Genomic DNA, 20420 nt, shown 5'->3' on the forward strand with positions numbered 1-20420 from the left:
AAAACGGCAAAGAGTGAAGCGGAAGAAAGTGAAACACAGAAAACGTTAAAGAGTGAAGCAAAAGAAATTCAGTTAATTTTAAATGTAAGTGATAGTGATTAAAATTACGTAATCATCAAAGAGAAAAAAAGAAAATGTAAAAAAAAATATAAAATATAAAAATAAAAAAAAAATAAGCTAAGTTATGTTAAAGTTCACTTAGTGTAAGTTAGAATAAGTTACGGTAGTGTTACGTTTATCGTAGTTAACCTCTCTACCTCCTCGCCGTCCGTCCGTCTCCTCTCTCCTCTCTGCGTAGCAAAGACGAACAACACCTGCGCTGGAGTTTCTAAGGTAAAGAGACGCTAAAAACCCGTTTCTTATTTATCATTTTTTTGCTAATTCTTCTTATTTACATGTCTATTCTTCTTATTTACATGTCTATTATCTAATTTAGTGTTCATTATTCTCATGGGAAAATTATGTGTAGTAGTTTATTAAGAAGTTATCATAGGTTTTTGGGCTCAACCACGGATTAATCCTATTTCAATGTATTCTTATGGGAAAATTCGTTTCGACATCCGAAGTTGGTTCTAGAACGGATTAAATTCGTATGTAGAGGTTCCACTGTATGTGTAAATAGCTAAGGTTTGTATGGTTAGGAAAAATCCAATTATCTTCGAATTTGTCATTTGTTCCGTAACCGAAATACAAACCACGCTATTTACATTGGGTGACTTACCCCTTAGGAAGGGTGGAAAGTCCCTTACTGACTTCGGCTTGCCCGGGTTCTCGATCCCTCAGTGAGCAGCACTAGAGAAAGGGAGCCCCTGTACCTCACAAGTTCCTAGCATCGCTAGGAACGAGTGGCCTACATAAGCAGTGTGTGGAGGAGTGTGACTCGTCCTATGAAGTTGACCTTGAGACCTTCAGATAGGAATTCTAGGATAGGACGTTCCCAATACCACCTCGTCAGGGTATGGGAGACGCAACAGTATTAAGCTTAATACTAGGAGCACAAAGAAGCATGGGTTACCTGCAGAGGTCGAGGTCAGCTATGCGAGGACCAGGCTGCTGCTTCCCCAAGAGAGGGGAGAATGAAGAAAGAAGTAAGGGTCAGACACACTCTTTCATTCACGCAGACTAAGACCGGGTAACAACGCCCTCAACCTACTGCTACTTGTCCAAAAAGGAGCCTGAGGTTAGACCAGCTGTTGTGCAGCCACCACAGGGCCGATAGAAAACGTATCGAGGCTCCTGTGTGTCACGTCTCTCAGGTAGTGGGCTGTGAAGGTCGTCTGACGCTTCCAGACCCCAGCTTCAAGTACCTGCGTCACAGAGAAGTTTCTCTTGAAGGCCAGGGATGTAGCAATACCCGACATCGTGTGCCCGAGGGCGACGTGACGGAAGAGGGTCCGGATTCAAGGCATGGTGGATAACCCTTCAAATCCAAGCTGAGATGGTGTTCCTGGTGACCCTCCTCTTAGTCCTGCCTGTGCTCACAAACAAAGCTCGCACTTGAGGACGGACTGCAGCTGTTCTCTTCAAGTAGTGCCTCAGAAACCTCACTGGACATAGTAGCAGCGGGTCTGGGTCGCTTGTTACGGAACGGAGACTCGCGATCCTGAAAGAGTCGAAGCACTCCAGGATTCTGAGTCTTGGCAACAAACTCAGGGACGAACCTGAACGTTACCTCCCCCCATCCCCTTGAATGGGCGATGTCGTACGAGAGACCATGAAGTTCACTAACCCGCTTGGCCGAAGCCAAAGCGAGTAGGAAAGCCGTCTTCCAAGACAGGTGGCAATCGGAGGCCTGGCGTAATGGTTTGAAGGGAGGTCTCTTAAGAGACCTGAGGACTCGAACCACGTTCCACGGAGGTCTCACTCCTGACTGGGGGAAGGTAAGCTCATAGCTACGTATGAGTAAAGAGAGTTCTAGCGATGAAGAAATATCCACGCCCTTCAGTCTGAAGGCCAAGCTTAAGGCTGAGCGATAGCCTTTCACTGCCGAGACAGAAAGGCGTATTTCTTCCAGCAGATAAACGAGGAAGTCCGCTATTGCTGGAATAGTGGCATCGAGTGGAGAGATACCCCTTCAACGACACCAACCACAAAAGACTCTCCACTTTGCTTGGTAGACTCCCTCAGAGGACCTTCGCAGGTGCCAAGACATTCTCTCCGCAACCTGTTGCGAAAAGCCTCTCTCCGCGAGGAGACGCTGGATAGTCTCCAGGCGTGAAGCCGAAGCGAGGCTACGGCCCTGTGAGGGACGCTGGAGTGGGATTGTCTGAGAAGCTCGTGTCGTAGAGGAAGCTCCCTCGGGAGCTCCGTCAGGAGCTGCAGAAGGTCCGGAAACCATTCCGCATGATGCCATAGCGGAGCTACCAGAGTCATCGAAAAGTTGACCGATAGTCTGGTCCTGTTGAGCACCCTTCTCATCAGACAGAACGGTGGGAAGGCGTACACGTCGATGTTGTCCCACCGTTGCTGGAAAGCATCTTGCCAGATTGCCTTGGGGTCCGGGACTAGGGAGCAGTACAGGGGCAGCTTGAAGTTCAAAGCTGTCGCGAACAAGTCCACAGTCGGGGAACGCCACAAAGTCAGGACTTTGCTGGCTATCTGAGGATCCAAAGACCACTCGGTACTCACTATCTGCGAGGCCCTGCTCAGACTGTCGGCGATCACATTCCTCTTGCCAGGAATGAAGCGAGCTGATAGTGTTATCGAGTGGATTTCGGTCCACCTCAGAGTCTCTACTGCAAGATGGGATAGCTGCTGCGAAAAAGTGCCTCCCTGCTTGTTGATATAAGCCACTACCGTGGTGTTGTCGCTCATCACCACCACGGAGTGACCCGCCAGGGACCGTTGGAACTGCTGAAGAGCCAGAAAGACGGCCTTCAACTCTAGCAGGTTGATGTGTAGGCACTTTTCTGACTCTGACCAAAGGCCTGAGGCCCTCTGGTTCAGAACGTGCGCCCCCCCACCCTTCTTTTGACGCGTCCGAAAACAGAGTCAATTCCGGGGGGAGGACGAGAAGACTCACTCCCTTCCGCAGGTTCTCGTCGACCAGCCACCATCGCAAGTCCGTCTGTTCCAGAGACCCCATTGGGATCAGAATGTCCGGGAAATCGGATCCTTGATTCCACCGGGACTTGAGCCGCCATTGTAGGGATCTCCTCCTGAGGCGGCTGTTTGGAACCAGACGAGCCAGGGAGGATAGGTGACCTAAGAGACGCAACCACGACTGGGCGGGGAGTTCTTCTCGCCTGAGGAAGGGTTCCGCCACCCTCCTCAGCCTTGCTATCCGGTCGTCTGATGGAAAGGCTTTGTGGAGATTGGTGTCTATTAGCATGCCTAGATAAACCAGTCGTTGGGACGGCTGCAGAGAGGACTTCTCGAGGTTTACCACGATCCCCAGATCCTGGCAAAGATCCAGAAGCCTGTCTCAGTGCCGAAGAAGGGTCGACTCCAAGTCTGCTAGGATCAGCCAATCGTCCAGATAACGAAGGAGACGAATGCCGTTCCTGTGCGCCCAAGATGAAATCAGGGTGAAAACACTGGTGAACACCTGAGGAGCTGTGGAGAGACCGAAACACAGCACCTTGAACTGGTAGATCTTGTCGTCTGGGCAGAATCTCAGGTACTTCCTGGAAGACGGATGGATTGGGATCTGGAAGTACGCGTCCTTTAGATCCAGCGTGCACATAAAGTCTTGTGGTCTCACCGCAAGTCTGACCGTGCCTGCTGTCTCCATGCTGAACCGGGTTTGCTTGACAAACCCGTTCAGAGCCGAGAGGTCGATGACAGGTCTCCAGCCTCCAGACGCCTTCTCTACAAGAAAGAGTCGACTGAAGAAGCCTGGGGAGCCGTCGAAGACCTCCTGGAGAGCACCCTTCTCGAGCATGGTCTCGACTTCGCCCCGAAGGGCCAGCCCCTTTGCCGATCCCATGGCATAGGAGCTCAACGACACTGGATTCGCTGTCAGGGGAGGTTGAGATGTTGTGAACGGGACGCGATAGCCTTGGCTGATCACTGAGACCGTCCAAGCATCGGCCCCGTGTTGCTGCCACCTGCGGACGCAACGCTGAAGGCATCCCCCCACAGGTGGACACGCAGGGGGACTGCCACCCCTAGGGCTTGCGACCGCGGCCGCCACCCCTAGGAGTCTTGCCTTCCCTGGAGGACTTACCGCCCCTCTTGACCTTGGCTGGAAAGGGCTGGGGCTTAGACACCACCTTCTTAACTGCCGGTGCCTGCTTTGGAGCCTTACGAGGCTGCTGCTGCTGTTGCGGCGGAGCTGGAGGCTTATAGGGCCGAGCTGTAAGGGCCCTATGGAGGAGGGAGTCCGTGCTGGATTTCCTCAACCTCTCAGCCGTTCGCTCCATGTCTTGAGGCTCAAACAGGTTCTCCCCTAGAAGGGAAGCATGTCAGAGCCTACACACATCCACGGCGGGGACCTTCGGATGGAATCTCTCGGACACAGCATCGCAACGCTTCAACACCGAGTTGGCCCACAGGGTGGTAACCTGGTGCGCCAAAAACTCGATGGAGCGGGTGCCCGAGAGTAAGAAGGTCTTTAGGGCCTTCCTATTGGTCTCCTTGGACAAGTCCTCCGAGCGCAATAGGATGCCCAGAGTTCCTAGCCAAAAGTCCAGCCACAAAGTGGCCTGCATGGCACACTTAGCGACCTTATCATGGCTAAGGATCTCTGCCGCCGAGAACGACACCTGCCGGGCAGAGAGCGACTCAAGGGGAACTCCCTTCGCCAGCTCCACCACAGAGTGATGGAGAGGAAGAGCGAGGCTGGACTCACCCAGGATCTCGAAATACCTCCTCTGCTGAAGACGAGGAGGAGGGATGAGTTTGTTCCTGGCAGAGGAACGACTGGAGGAGGCAAGAACCGCGAGCTGAGCGTTGGCCCTAGCTCTGGCACTCTTCAGACCCCGAGACCAGGGCAGAGCCGCACTGGACTTAGGGGCCTTCCGAACGTCAAACACTTCATCCAAGATAGTGTCTTTGCCTTCACGGGAGGCGATCACGGGGTCCATAAGCCCGTAAGTTGCCTTATAAGGCTTAGGACCTACCAGAAGGCATGTTCGGATTCCTGCTGATCTCCTCCTTGCGGGCTGGCAGCTAAGTCTCCTGTCCCAGGAATCTCTTCCTGGGTGAAGTGTGGACGTTCCCCCAGGGAGCCGCGGGTTCCTGGCGAATCCTCGAAGATGATTTCGGGACGGTCTTGGAGTCCTTGGATTCCCTCCTGGGAGGGATACAGGATCCCAACAAAGAGGGTCGAGGAGCCCCTTCCTCACGAGACGACTCTCCTCCACGAAGCGAAGTCTCCCCCCTTGGTGCCGAGGGGAAGACTACCGCTTCACTGGACTCACCTGAGGACGGAAAGGCCTCGTCCACGGGAGAAGGAGAAAGCACTCGAGCAGGAGAAGGGGGCTTCACGACAGACCTCTTGGGAACCAACTTCGCCCTGGGGGTAGTCACCACGAAGTCCACTCCTCTCTTTCTCTTCAGCGTAGGAGAGACCGCCGTTGGTTTGTTGCCCTGATCGGCGAGTGCTGGCTTCATAACCCTCACTAACGCCCGCAGCAGAGGACCAAACCAAGTCTGCTGCTCCACGGACACAGAGTCCGAAATCCTCGCTGGAGGGAAAGGCATCGGGCGATCCTTTGGAGTGGACACCACAGTACCTGCCTGAAAAGAAGGTGGGGAAGAATGATGCACTAACCTCTCCTCAGTATCTTCCTTGTCCTGCACTACCATCCTGCGTTTGGATGGAGGCGATCCCGAGCGTTGTCTAGGAACACGTGTTCCTGTTGCTAGCACTGGCTGCGAAATTCGCCGCGAACGGTCGCGCGGGCGCGAGGGTGTACGGGTGAATGAGCGCGTGTCCGAGTCGGCGAACGAAAGCGTTGGCGCGATGGCGAGGGAACGCGTTGCCGCGTGGGCGAGGAAGATCGCTGGCGATGTAGATCAACAGGCGATCGGTGGTGAGCTGGCGAGCGCTGACGCGCAGGTGGGCGATAGCGCGTTGTCGCATGGTGACGCGTTGGCGAGCGATAGCGCGCAGAATGCGCAGGTGAATGATCGCGCGATGGCGAGCTAGTAGATGGCAAACCATGTCCCTTCAGAACCTCTGGTCAACGAAGCGTTGGAGAACGCGTGCGCGCAGGTTGTAAATCACGCGGGCGGTCCGGAGATAGCCGATAAACAGGTGATCGTTGACGCGTAGGAGAACGCTGATGAATAGGCGATACTAAAATCGCCTGAGCACGCTGGCGAGCAGGTGATCGCTGGCGCGTGGGTGATCGCTGGCGCGTGGGTGATCGCTGGCGAGCAGGAGGGCGACGCGTGAGATCCTGTGAAGGAACAGGTGGCGCAGCGCGTTCACGAACAGGAACAGGAAGATAGTAGGCGCGTGGGCGAACATGTGCTTTTGAAACACGCGCTGGAGAACGCGAACACTGTTGCGTAGATACAGGATGAGAGAGCTCAGGAGACTGATGGCGCGCAGGGAGTCCAACAGGAATTGCAGGATGGTCAGAGACCACAGGGCGATGATCCTCAAAAGAGCGCTGACGAGCAGGAGAGCGCCTGTGCACTAACACTGCAGAAGGGCGAGCAGAAGAATGCTGGCGCGCTAAGCGTTCCTCAGGAACCACAGGATGTAGGATGTCCTCAGGAGAGCGCTGACAAGGAGGGCGAACATCAGGAGAGCGCCGGCGAACAGGTGAACGCTGACGAACAGGTGAGTGCTGACGAGCAGGAGAGCATTGACGAGCAGGAGAGCATTGACGAGCAGGAGAGCGCCAACGAGCAGGAGAACGCCTGTGCGCTAGCACTGCACGTGGAAGGGAAGAATCCCTTTGCCCCGAAGGCACCGTTGCCCGTCGGGTGATAAGTTCCCCAGGTGAAGATCTAGCAGGAGTTGGAGAACGGTCTACAAAGGTCCAAAGGAGCAGGAGCTGTAGGCTAAGAACGACGAGGAGAGTCCCCTTCGGAGGAAGAAAATCCAAAAAGGCGCCTCTTAACCCCCTTATAAGGGGAAGGGAGGCCCTTGCGACGCAGCGGACGGTGAGCCTTACGGCGGAGGCGGCCACGGGGAAGATCATCAGGACCATCAGTCCTCCGAAGGGGAGTCTCAGTCAAGGCACTTCCCTTAGAAGGAAGCTGAACAGCAGAAGAGCCCGTAGGACTCACTTCCCCCTTCGAAGGATGTACGGAAGGGGGAGGAGAGCCGTCAGCACCATCATCCTCAACTGCATCTGCAGAGGATTGCCCAGCCACGTCGGAGGCCTCTGCCACCACGACGTCGACGATAGACAGAGGGTCTACCTCTGCTACCGCCGGCGACTGCTTAACGGCGGCCCCCAACGAGACAAGGTCAATCAAGGCGACCCTGAAGGGCAAGCCCTTAAGCCCCAGGGACGACCTAATCTGTAAGAGATCATCATTAGACAAGGTGTTACCAATGGCCTCCCCCGGGGGAGGAGGGGGAACCGCCTCGCTATGGGAGGCGACGCCCTCTCCCCCCACCCAAGGTCGGGAAACAGAACTAGGGCCTGCGCTACCACTCGGCCGACTCTCCTTAGGAGCCGGACGAGGAGGAGCTTCGGAGGAGGTTTGGGCGGCGAAAGAAGAGTCCCGAGAACCTTCCTCCTTCAAGGCAACCCCCGAAGGAGAACGGTCTCTCTTGGACTTCTTCTTACGCCGGCGGCCAAACCTCTCCCACTGGGAGGCAAACCACTCCCTATACTCACTACACATGTTTTCCTGGTCACACCGTCGGCCCCGACACTGAGGGCAAAGGTGTGAGGGTCCGTATCTAAGGCCGACATAAAGGACCCACAAGGGCGGCCGGCAACACCAGGGCACGTACGCATAGTAAGATAATAATAAACGGTAGTCAACTTCAAACAAACACACAAGCTGTAGTAAAGAAAAAGCAGAAAAAAGATTAAAGGCTGTCAACGAGGACGATGAACAGACACGTCTGTTCACCGCCGAGCCAAAAGTGAAGTGAAGTCACCGGTGTGTGGGGGGGGGAGGGGTAGCAAGCTACCCTTCCCCTACCCCCCGGTAACTAGCGCGGGGGTAATTAACCCTCGTTAAAACTATTGGCTCGTCATTTCAGCTGCGCTGAAAGGTAAACCCAATGTAAATAGCGTGGTTTGTATTTCGGTTACGGAACAACTAAGGTTTGTATAGTTAGGAAAAATACAAATTATCTACGAATTTGTCATTTGTTCCGTAACTGAAAAACCAACCACGCTACTTATTAGGGGTGACTCACCCATTAGGAAGGGTGGATGTCCCTGCCAATCTGGCTTTTGGCTTTGCCCGGGCGCTCCTTATCGGAGTATGTTAGTACTCAAAAATAAGGAGTTCCTGCACCTCCCTAAAACCTTGCTACGCAAGGTCCGCGGCCAACGCAAGCTGTGTGTTGAAACATGCAGAAGTGTAACTATCTAGGTAAAGTTATTCCGAGTCTATGTTGAAAAAACCTGATGTAACCAAGACTTTCCCAATACCACCTAGCCAGGATATGGGGACGCAACAGTATTAGCTTAATACTAGGTACACAAGGGAGCATGGTTTACCTGCAGTGGTTTGAGGTCAGCTTATGCAGAGAACCCAGGATGCTGCTTTCCCCACAAGAGGGTAGGACGAAGAAAAGAATTAGAGCCAGTCAAATCTTTTCATTCACGCAGACTAAAACCGGGTAATAGTGCCCTCAACCTTCTGCTACTTGTCTAATAAGGAGCTTGAGGTATACAACCAGCTGTTGTGCAGCCACCACCGGACCGATAATAGATCGTATCGAGTTCCTATGGGTCATATCTTGAAGGAGAAAGATTGTGAAAGTCACCTGGAGCATTCACATCCTATCTTGTAAACCTGCATCACAGAGTAATCTACTAAGAAGGACCAGGGGCATAGCTATGCCCCTGACACTGTGAGTCGTCATGTCGAGATGATGTTTCGGTGATCCTCCTCTAGTCTCTCCCAGTGCTGATGACAAGCGAAGGGACCCGGGTGGGCTGTTGCCGTTTTCTTTAGGTAAAGTCTCATACTTTACCCTGGGTACAGTAACGGATGATCTGGATCGTCCGTTACCAAGTGGAGACTTGTGTAGGATCCGTCACCTCTGGAGACTGTGTCTGGCGACATACTCTGGGACGAAACTGAACATTGTCTTTCGCCCTTCTCATTAATGGACGATGTCGAAAGAGAGACCATAAAGTTCCTTGACTTGTATGGTTGCTATCCGAAAGAGTAGAAAATTGTCTTCTTCCATCAGGTGAAAATTTGTTGCCTGGTGAAGTGGAACATAAGGAGGTCTCTTCAGAGATCTGAGAATTTGAACCATTTTCCGAGAGGAAAGTCTCAATTCCGACTGGAGAAAGGCAAGTTGTAAGTCCGTATGAGTTAGGAAAGGTTTATCGATGAGAGGATGTCCCTTCCTTTCAGTTTGAAGGTGAAGGATCCTTTTGCATGGAAGCTTGTTGATGCTGGAGTCTTGACTCGTGCCGTAAAGGATCAGACGCGATACCCAGTGTAAGAATTCTTCCCTGAGAAAGAATTCCTTAGCCTTAGCCTTACCAGGCGCCCTGATGGGATTGATGCTATTCCTTAGAATAGAATCAATCTGGCGAATCTTAATCAATGGTTAATGGTCGAGTATCGTGGTTACTGTACTGTTGGAGAGTCCTCGCAAGTAGATCCCTGTCGACAAGCCCTTGATGAGGGTTGTTGAACGTTTGCCGATCACTTTAGTGTGATGGCGAACAGTCAGTAACGAGAAGTATGTTGTATACCTTCTGATCTAGGGAACTACGGGCAGAGGTTGACTAGTAAGTCAGGGTCACAAACTGCTAGCGAATTTCCGATGATCGGTGAATCGGCGGTCTGTGAGCCGATGGTGAGCTAGAGATCAGTGAGCTGACTATGGTCCCTCCTGGTTGGTCAGAGATCAGCAAGCTGAAGATGGGCTGGTCAGAGATCAGCGAGCCGAGTTCAATAATCGAAGAAAGACGAACTGCCCATCAGTGTTCTAGTGATCAGCAAGCTGATGAATGGTTATTGACTAGCAATCAGTGATTGGAACACTAGCAATCAGAGATCGTTAGTCATTGGAGGGACTCAGGTCAAAGATCAGAGTTAAGCTAGCAATTAGCTATCTGGTGATCGGCGACCTAGCGATCAGTAAACCGTGAACTAGCCATCAGCAAACAGTGATCTAGAGATCAGACAGTTGATGCTTTCCTGTTTGCTGACGGTGGTCAGTCAAGGAAAAAAGAAACTTCAGAAGAGACAGGGCCCAAGGATTCCCAGTTTCGATTCCCCTAGTAAGATGGAATCTTCGGGATCTTGAATCCTTCTGTGAAGCCTCTTTCCTCTTTTCCCGGTGGCAATGTTATGCGTTTGCGGGGAGGAATAGGGCAATGGAGATCTGTCCAAAAAGTTTTATTCCCTTCTCCTGCCTATTGCGCAAGTGTGCAGGAGATACTGGAGCAATGGCACACAGGATGATGCTGGTGCTCAATTTCTGCTTGGAGAGCAGGCAAGCGTTGGTGCATTGGATCTGCGAGCACTGGCTCTTTGGCAAGAGCTGGCGCATTGGATCTGAGTCCGCAACTAAGCAGGAGGGCGCAGGAAAGTGCGGAAGAGGGCTGGCGCGCAGTAAGGCACTGTGTAGTTTTGTGCAGTACAGTGAACCCTCGTTTATCGCGGTAGATAGGTTCCAGTCGCGGCCGCGATAAGTGAAAATCCGCGAAGTAGTGACACCATATTTACCTATTTATTCAACATGTATATTCAGACTTTTAAAACCTTCCCTTGTACGTAGTTCTGTTAACAAACTACCCTTTAATGTACAGAACACTTAATGCATGTACTACAGTACCCTAAACTAAAACAGGCACAAATATTAAAGGTGATTTTATATCATGCATTTCCTAAACACGCTAAAAAGCACGATAAAAAATGGCAACCAATGTTTTGTTTACATTTATCTCTGATCATAATGAAGAAACAAACTGGAGGTAGAGCTTTGCTTATTACCCAGACATATTTCCCATACTTTTCCCTTAGAACTACATCACATCTTCCTACTTTAGAGATATATATATATATATATATATATATATATATATATATATATATATATATATATATGTGTGTGTGTGTATATATATATATATATATATATGTATACACATATACATACCTACATATATACATAAATACATGCATACATATATATATATATATTACTGTATATATATGGGTTATGGAAAAAATCCGCGAAGTGGTGAATCCGCGATGGTCGAACCGCGAAGTAGCGAGGGTTCACTGTATCCCCAAAATGCGCCGAAGCGTGTGACTGGTTGCGCAAGGACGAGTGCATAGGCGGGCGCGAGAGTACTATGTGGAGACTGATGGCACGTGCGCGGAAGACCGTCGTCCCGCTCGCGCGTGTGGAAGACCGCCGTCCCGCGCGCGCGTGTGGAAGACCGCCGTCCCGCGCGCGCGTGTGGAAGACCGCCGTCCCGCGCGCGCGTGTGGAAGACCGCCGTCCCGCGCGCGCGTGTGGAAGACCGCCGTCCCGCGCGCGCGTGTGGAAGACCGCCGTCCCGCGCGCGCGTGTGGAAGACCGCCGTCCCGCGCGCGCGGTGGAAGACCGTCGCGCCCGGGAGACCACCAGCGCCCGCGCGCGGGAGACCATCAGCGTCCGCGCGCGGGAGACCGTCAGCGCCCGCGCGCGGGAGACCGTCAGCGCGCGCGGGAGACCGTCGCGCGCGAGACCGTCAGCAGACCGTCAGCACCCATGCGCGGGAGCCCGTCGGCGCTCGAACGCACGTGAAAGACTGTCGGCACGCGCATGCCTAAGACTATTGGTGCACGAGGTAGGATAGCAGATCAGCTGGCAGGACGATCAGGAACTGGGATGTGCCCGTTGGAAGAGCGAACATCCACCGATGGCAACCGTTAAGGTCCATAAAAGAGTCCAAGACCGAAGTCCATGGACTAAGCTGCAGCGCAAGGTTGCGCTGGTAGGTCTGCTGGTAGGATGATTAGGAACTGATGATGCCCATGAGGGCCGGAGGGCCAGCAAGCTGACCTTAGAAGAGTGATCATCTGAAAAGGTGTGTCTATGAGTTGCCTCTCACAAACGAGAGAGGTGAACACTTCATGGGAGAGACTTGCCTGAGACTGTGCTCCACCCCTGAAGGAAGAGAGACTCAGCAAGGGGGGAGAGTAGTCGAGGCGAAGACAACAATGGCAGTGGGAGTCTGTGAAATGGTTGGATCACCAAGCTGACCTTAAATAGTAGTGATCCTCCGAAGAGGAGTCTCTATGAGTGGCCTCTCTCGCGAACAAGAGAGGTGAACACTTCATAGAAGAGACTTGATGACGCCCATTAGGGCCAGTGGATCAGCAAGCTGACCTTCAACAATAGCGATCCTTCGAAGAGGAGTCTCTATGAGTGGCCTTTTTCGTGAACGAGAGAGGTGAACCCTTCGTAGAAGAGACTTGACGCCCATTAGGGCCGGTGGATCAGCAAGCTGACCTTCAACAGTGGCGATCCCCTGAAGAGGAGTCTCTACGAGTGGCCTCTCTCACGAACGAGAGAGGTGAACACTACGTAGAAGAGACTAAGACTGTGCTCCGCCCCTGAGGGAAGAGAGACTCAGCAAGGGGGGAGAGAAGGCTGGGCGAAGGCAGCAATAGCAATCGGAGACGATGAATTTATTAAGATGTGGGAAGTTCTCCCTCGGAAGGGAGAAACAACCTCACACCTGGAGAGGAAACTTTTCCTTGGAAGGGAAGTTGTCCAACCCCTGGAGGCGAACCTCCTGGTTAGCATTCTAAGATGATCTGAAGTGCTGGTCCTGTTGTCACAGGAGTACTTCTAAGAGAAGGGATGATGCCCATGACGACGTCCTCTGAGGGACGGCAGTGACAGTAGATTCCCCAGGTATGAACAGAACAGCTCTGCTTCGTCGGCACTCTAGTCAAACGAAGAAAAAAAAACTGCATAGTTAACCGGGAAAAAAAAATTAATTATTTAACAGAAAATTCCCCAGGAAGGAACTACGAAGAGGAACCCCGAGGGAACAACATAAAAATAAGTATTGCGCCCTTCCATCACCAGTCGACATCCGCAGGAGAAGGGGGAAGCGGAGTAACTGTAATAAAAACAGAATTACAATTATTTAAATCAGCTAAGAATATTCACTAATAGTGAGAACCACTGATCCTCTGAAGGGACATGTTCCCCACGGAGAAAAACTGAATAGTTAAAATTACTATTATAATTTCACTAAAAATAATTGAGACAAACAATCCTAAGCGCAACTTAACCCGCGAACGGGAAAGGAGCTCTTCCCAATAGTACACTGTTGTTGAAAGGTGAACGACCTTGAGAAGAGAAAGACCGTAGTCAATCTCTGAAAGGCCACATTCCCTTCGCTCAGTAATCCATGTTTCCCGTAGGAAAAGGAAAAAAGCGAAGACAATAGCTGAATGAAGAGGGTCCAGGCGATGACAATTCCCCTGTGGCGGCCGAGTCAACTGTTATATGCCGACGGGAAGACCGATGGACCAGAGAGGGAAAGGTCGTTCCCAACGAAGTGGAACTGTGCTGGCCTTGTTCCGGTGCTAATGTACGCAAATGTCGTTGTCATATATGTATCACACGCACAGCACAAATACTGAAAAGGAAACATCACATTTCTATACACATATATATACATACACATTAAGAATGTTTTCATATATATATATATATATATATATATATATATATATATATATATATATATATATATATATATATATATATATACTGTATATAAATGTATAAGAAAAAGTTAAAAGACAAAAAATAATGGCAGTCCAGAATAGGCGAGGAGGAAGAGCAGAAACAACCGCTCTCCATCCGAGCCAAAAGTAAAGTGACTAAATCACAGGTGTGTGAACGGGAGTGGTAGCAAGCTACCCCCCCCACTACCCCCGCTAACTAGCGGTGTGGGTAGTTAACCCTCGGTAAATTTTAATGGCTTGTCATTTCAGCTCTGCCGAAAGTATAACCCCTAATAAATAGAGTGGTTTGTATTCCAGTTTCGGAACAAATATTATTTCAAACTGAACAATAAACTTCTTTTACTGCAATCTAACAAATATTACAAACTCCAAAGTAGTAATCCGTGTACAAAATTAGTCATGTGGAATAAATAACATTTTATGTCTGCAGACAACTCGACAATGAGTTTAAAAATCATTACTAGTTAAAGTTGCAATAAAAACTGGATCCTATCCATACCCAGTGACTTACAAAGGACCAATGCATCTAGAGATTAAAACTTGGGTAATTATTATACATTAATGTAAAATAATTATAGAGCAAATGATAAAAATATATCCTATACACTCATGTACCCATTTTACTGCGTTCCCATGACCATGGCAAAGCAATTTTCAAGATTTAGCAAGAAAGCCTCAAACCAAATAAATGATGTATTCCAGCCATATGCATTTTCTAAGGCAAGCTAAATATAATCATGCATTTGAAATCACATTTAATAATTAAGCACCTTTCTTATAAAGTTCAGCTTTTGCTTTTCAATCACTCTCTACCTCCAAAAGAGGCATTTAATATTTATAATAGTAATGTCACTCACATACAAAGTTTTATTCAATTTTTTCAAACAAACAATGTTTCAATAACTGAAGTATTTTGGTCAGCAATGAGTGGTTTTTACAATTCTGTAAAATAAATAAAAACTGTACAACATATGCTATTGAGTTTGTTGGCTAAGATAATGGAGTAATGACCGAGTTATATCTAAAGCAATAATTTAAAGCAAAATTTTCATATCTCAACTTTTAACTCTCTCCTTTAGATGACATTTCAATAATACTGTATAGGGAACCAGGCGGATATCAGGTGAATGTACAGTAGTTCATTAGGACAGGTTTAAACTTTCTTATTACTTGCCAAATCAATTTTCTTTACAGGGAAGTAGTGTATTTTGGTCTGAAATACAATAATATGAAGATAGTTTTATGACTTACAAAATATTATGATTTTGTGTAATCTTGCCAGGTGTGAAGCCAATTGGGAAACAAACACAGGGTTGAGACTAGTCTTATGGCTAGTTAAGAATACAACAGTTTAAGGGGGGGGGGGGGTGTCACCAGGGGCTTAGACACCACGGTAGGTAGGCTAAATAGGTAAGGATACAGCTGCCAGGAACGGTCAGGAACCTCAAGTTAGGTGGTGTTCTTATGTTTGTTTTAAAATGGGATTTTTCAGTCATAACTTTTGAAATTTTACACCTAATCCATCCCAACGAATTACAAAGGCTCATGGAAATCTAATATGAACCTGTTAGATAAATAAAAAATAGGATTACAGTAATCCAATTATATGGTTCATATGTTTGTCAAAAAATTAAACTATATGATTAGAAGTATAAAGTAAAAAAAAAAAAAATACCTTACACAGTATTGTAATAAATACGGTATGCAAGAGAAAATTTAGCATATAGTAATTGGGCATGCGGCAAGTGCAGATCGTAAGTTTGCTTATACAGAATGCCTTTACAATCATGTTTAAAGTTATCAATTACTTAATAGACACCTATGACTAATCAAAATAATCTTCATTAGTATCTATTTTCTTAAGTACCATGTAAAATTCTCTTCTTAGCCAATATAATTAGACTTTTTTATACAATAAATATACCTTATCCCCACGAGATCCTTGGGAATCCAGCATTTGTCGGTGGAAAAGCATATTTAAATTCTGCTAAACTGTTCATGAACTTACAAACAATTTTATAATAGTACAGTAAATAAATTGGTGCACTGTATAATAATTTTCATAATAAAATAATGGTTCTGATCTAATTCTTTTAAAGACAGAAAAATCTGTGAACCTTGTTAAATCCTGTTTAAAAATGAAAAGCCTTCAGAAATATAATGATCTGATCTGCACATGCACGTTGACCAATTGCCATACCTAATGTGCGTGGAATTTTCTTGTGTTGCCTAGGAAACGTCTAATAAAACTATCAATGAAATAACAAGCATATGCTACGGTTTTTTGCAGATTGTAGGGTATCGGGTACAGTATTTTGAAACTAGCTAGTGAATGGGGCTGATAGTTACTAAAAGTTTATGAGCAAACAACCGACTAAATGAGAATGAATTCACAGTAAAATTACATTTTCAAGAAAAACCAAATTACGGACTAAAAACATAATTTCCACACCTTACAGCTCATTTAAAAAACTTTAACTTTATTTTTTGGCGTAAATGAGTACATTTATAGATACTGTACTGGACTCCTCTATTGAATAACAGTAACAGAGTTCCACAGTGGGAAATAAAGTTTTTTGGTGAATATTTGGCTACTTCAATTATGTTAATCACCTACTTAATTAGTTTTTACTTTGCAGTGGCTCACTTCTCTCACAACTTAATATTATCTTCTCTATCTCTCTATTCTGGCAAGCAGTATATGTTACGCCGCATTCATTTGGGGTGTGGACGAGTATTGTGGCACTACTTCAATTACGTAATTATTAATTTCGTTCAATTGGTCTTTGCTCCCCTGTGGCTCACTATGTTTGCAATTCAACATTACTGTATGCCCTTGCTCCTCTGTTCTGGCAAGTAATATATGCTTTAATATGCATATCTGCCATTATTTATGACTCAAATTTAGAGCAAAATATCATAAATATGAATTAACACAAATATATAATGGTAATTTCATCATTCGAAGTCGCTGAAGTTTGAAACAAAAGAACCAATCAGGTCTCCACATGTTTTTACTGTAACCATAATTCAGAACGAAAATAAAGAGATTATCAGGTATTTTAACCCCCAATGCATTGCCAAAACACAAAATTCCAACCGGAACAACCACTAAGATGTCCTTGGGTCTTAGAAAAAAAAGATGAAATGATACCATCGTTCATTGGTAAATATCTCCCTAATTATCAATTTCCGATAAAGTAAAGTATGTTAAATAAAACTTCTCAAAAAGATATATAGATCTAAGAAAAATAAATTTCCGATGTTGGTTGAAACTGTATTACAGAATTCCCTCAGTTATGTAAGGTTCAATAAGTTACTTTGGATTGAGAAAGCAATTGGTAAACCTCAATCTGCAGTTAACCCACTCATTTTCATGTACTTTAGTATTTTTCAGAAAATCATTACCCGAGAGCCACCAGTAGTAAGCATCAAAATCTGATGTTCATCGCTAACCCATCTGAACTCCAACTTATGTACTGACCTAGAATTCCATTTTCTAACTCATCATAATACAGTACTGGGAGCCTTTGTATAATGATGGACATGACCTTTCTTATGTATAGAACACCACTTAACTTGACCTACAAGCCATGTCCTTAAAGACACGGGCAAGACCAAAACCCCAATGTGGTTCCCAACCACAGCAGTGGCCTCCCCAGTAAACAGTTTAAATTCACGGTGGCGGGTTGGATTGATCTGCTGCTATGCGAATGCTGGGCGAACATGTGACCACTGTACTAGCCAGGAGGCTAATTCTTGCCCAACGGGGGCGTTACCCCTTAAACTGCCATATTCATAGCGATAGGGTTGAAAATAAGAGTTGTAGGGCATGGCCGTCATCATACACACACCCCAAATACTGTACTGAAGTATCTCTGAACGGTGCACTCTTATAGCTATATGCAATCTTATGTGACAATGATAAAGCTAAGTCTGGGCTATCTATAAAAAATGTGTGAAATTAACGGAAAGAATATACACAAGACTTAAGAAGAATTTAAACCACTTGACAATCATACAATAAACAACCTTGACAAATGCTCATTTTCTAGGAGCATACAGGCAGGGAAATACCTACAGTAGCCCGATCTACCTTGGGCTATTAATCTGTGAATGCAAATAGAAATTAGTGTATATTTGTCAACAAACAGAATCCACAAATACTTACATAATACTGATAAAACTTGGACAATCTGGGCTTCCCGTGGTTATTAAAAACTAAAATCGCCTTGATCATTGTGCCTACCGGGTACTAATCTTCTTCGGATATTCTACGGCCATACGTGGAACGAATGTCAGATTAATCACGAACTAGATCTAAGCATGAACAACTTCCAACTAGAACTGCCTCTTATCTTTTCACATAAACACAATAACAAAATGTATATTTATTCGTGATTAAATGGTTAATGTTAACCATGGATTTGTTGCAACAATCACTTGAATGGTACCTACAGCTTAGGATGACAGCTCGACTGTTCAACTTTTCCTTCTGACATTCGGATGTTTTGGGATTCTCGTTTATAATCATAACAAGTGTTTAGGTGTGTAATGATTCTAAAATAACACATTTATATTTTCTTATTATATCATAAAGATTTAGTAACATACCATTACATATGCAGTGATAAGTGATTGAATATTCATGTGCGGTATACCATTATCATCCTATTTTTTTCTTAAGACACTGTCCACGTCATTCCTTTATTAGTTATTTAGTCAATTGTAACTGTCGTGGAGGTATTACAACAGCCTAGTTCCCCAATTACTGTCTCATGCTCATTATAATATATATATATATATATATATATATATATATATATATATATATATATATATATATATATATATATATATACATACATACATATATATATATATATATATATATATATATATATATATATATATATATATATATATTTATATATATATATATATATATATATATATATATATATATATATATATATATATATATATATATATATATATATATATATATATCCTTTTAGCTTCTGGTGCAAGTTACTGAAGAATTATTTAATTTGACTGCTCTGTTGTTGATAAAATTTTGAGACTTTTTTTTCTGAAATTGAACAGTTTATTACATAAGTGTGCACATATTTCCCCATAACGTGTAGACTAGTCTCCTCTTGTTTTAATATAGATGATTATGGTATAAGTATTTTCATGCTTGTGTGACATCTAGATAAGTATGTATAACTTTTTCTCTTATTTATCCTTATTTTTGATAAACAGACACTACCAACACATATTTACTGTACAAAGATTTGTGTATACTGACTGAAAAATATTTTGGCTAAGTTTAGCACACTTATCAGTTCATATGATGTTCAACATGAGGTCATATCAAAACGAAAAACTTTTGTTCACACGAGAAAAAAAATTGAAAGAAATCTAACAGAAATTGGTTTTATAAAATAAACCTTTCATTTTAAGACATGTGGTACAGCAATGTGTAAAATATAGAAATCCCGTTTTGATGGCATTTGTGGACTGAAAAAGCCTTTGATAGTGTGCACAGGCCAATTTTGTGGAGAGTCCTGTGTTATGGATTTCCTCTTAAATACGAAAATTTGATTAAGTCGGTTCATGAGCATAGCAAGTGTAAAGTTAGTGTTAGTGGAGTCCTATCAAATGAATTTCCAGTGAACAGTGGAGTAGTCCAAGGGAATGTGTTGTCACCTATGTTGTTTATCCTCCAGGTGTATTTTGTAATGCATAGAACAGTTGGGGATGGTGGAGAAGGATTGGACCGGATTGGTAACAGGAAATTAACTGACCTAGAGTATGCTGATGACGCTGTCCTTATTAGTAGAACACCATAGGACTTGAAAATCTTGCTTACCAGAATGCATGAAACATCATATTAGGTTGGGCTCAAATTAAATAAAAGAAAGACAGCTGATGAGAACTGAATATGCAATGGAAGATGAAATATAATTGGAAGGAGAAAGGATTGATAAGGTAGAACCATTTCAATATTTATTAAATATGCTCTCTAATACAGGATCTTTAGCATTTGAGTTTAATGAAAGAATGAAAAAACAAATCAGACAATGGCTAGGTTAAGTAAAATTTGGAAATCAAATTGCTTGAAATTACGTATAAAAATCAGGCTATGTATCTACCCAAGACTTTTGGGCTTTCCTCTCCTCTTACCTCATATTTGTAAGCTCTTTCACTAAAATGTTTTCCATTCCTTACCCATGGCCGAACCTCCTCATACTCTGAGCCATCCGTTCATCTATAACCCTGTTGTCTCATTTCGCAATTCATCAACATATTGCATCTTCCTACAGTACATATGCTGCAAAGGCAGTTCTTCACAACAGCTTCATCATGTAGCCTTATTGCTTTTATTTGTATTTAACACGTAGCTTTGTGTGTCATTGGTCTTGGCCTAACTGCCTATAATCCCTCAAGACAAAAACACTGACAACAGAGATGAACTTGGGTTCTCACCTCCTCAGCAACATGGTGCGGGATCGTCGATCAAGTGTTGATCCCGTTATCGACGCAGGACTTTGACTTAAGTTGGGTTGACCTAAATTACTAAATATGTGGCCTAATTA

General features: G+C 45.7%; 1 protein-coding gene across 2 annotated transcripts in view; it reads right to left on the reverse strand.

Moving 5' to 3' along the window:
* The window catches only part of or (AP-3 complex subunit sigma-2 or), a 79032-nt gene extending 60699 nt beyond the window's left edge, over positions 1 to 18333 (reverse strand). Inside the window, exon 1 of one of the 2 annotated variants that reach the window (XM_068372621.1) lies at positions 17990 to 18333. In XM_068372621.1, the coding sequence (XP_068228722.1) occupies positions 17990 to 18058 (69 nt within the window). In that variant the 5' untranslated portion in view covers positions 18059 to 18333. The remainder of the gene's footprint in view (positions 1 to 17989) is intronic. The other variant, XM_068372622.1, reaches the window with a different exon arrangement.
* Between the last annotated feature and the right edge of the window lie 2087 nt (positions 18334 to 20420).

The sequence above is a fragment of the Palaemon carinicauda genome, chromosome 4 (assembly GCF_036898095.1).
Source record: "Palaemon carinicauda isolate YSFRI2023 chromosome 4, ASM3689809v2, whole genome shotgun sequence".
NCBI classification, from domain to species: Eukaryota; Metazoa; Arthropoda; class Malacostraca; order Decapoda; family Palaemonidae; genus Palaemon; species Palaemon carinicauda.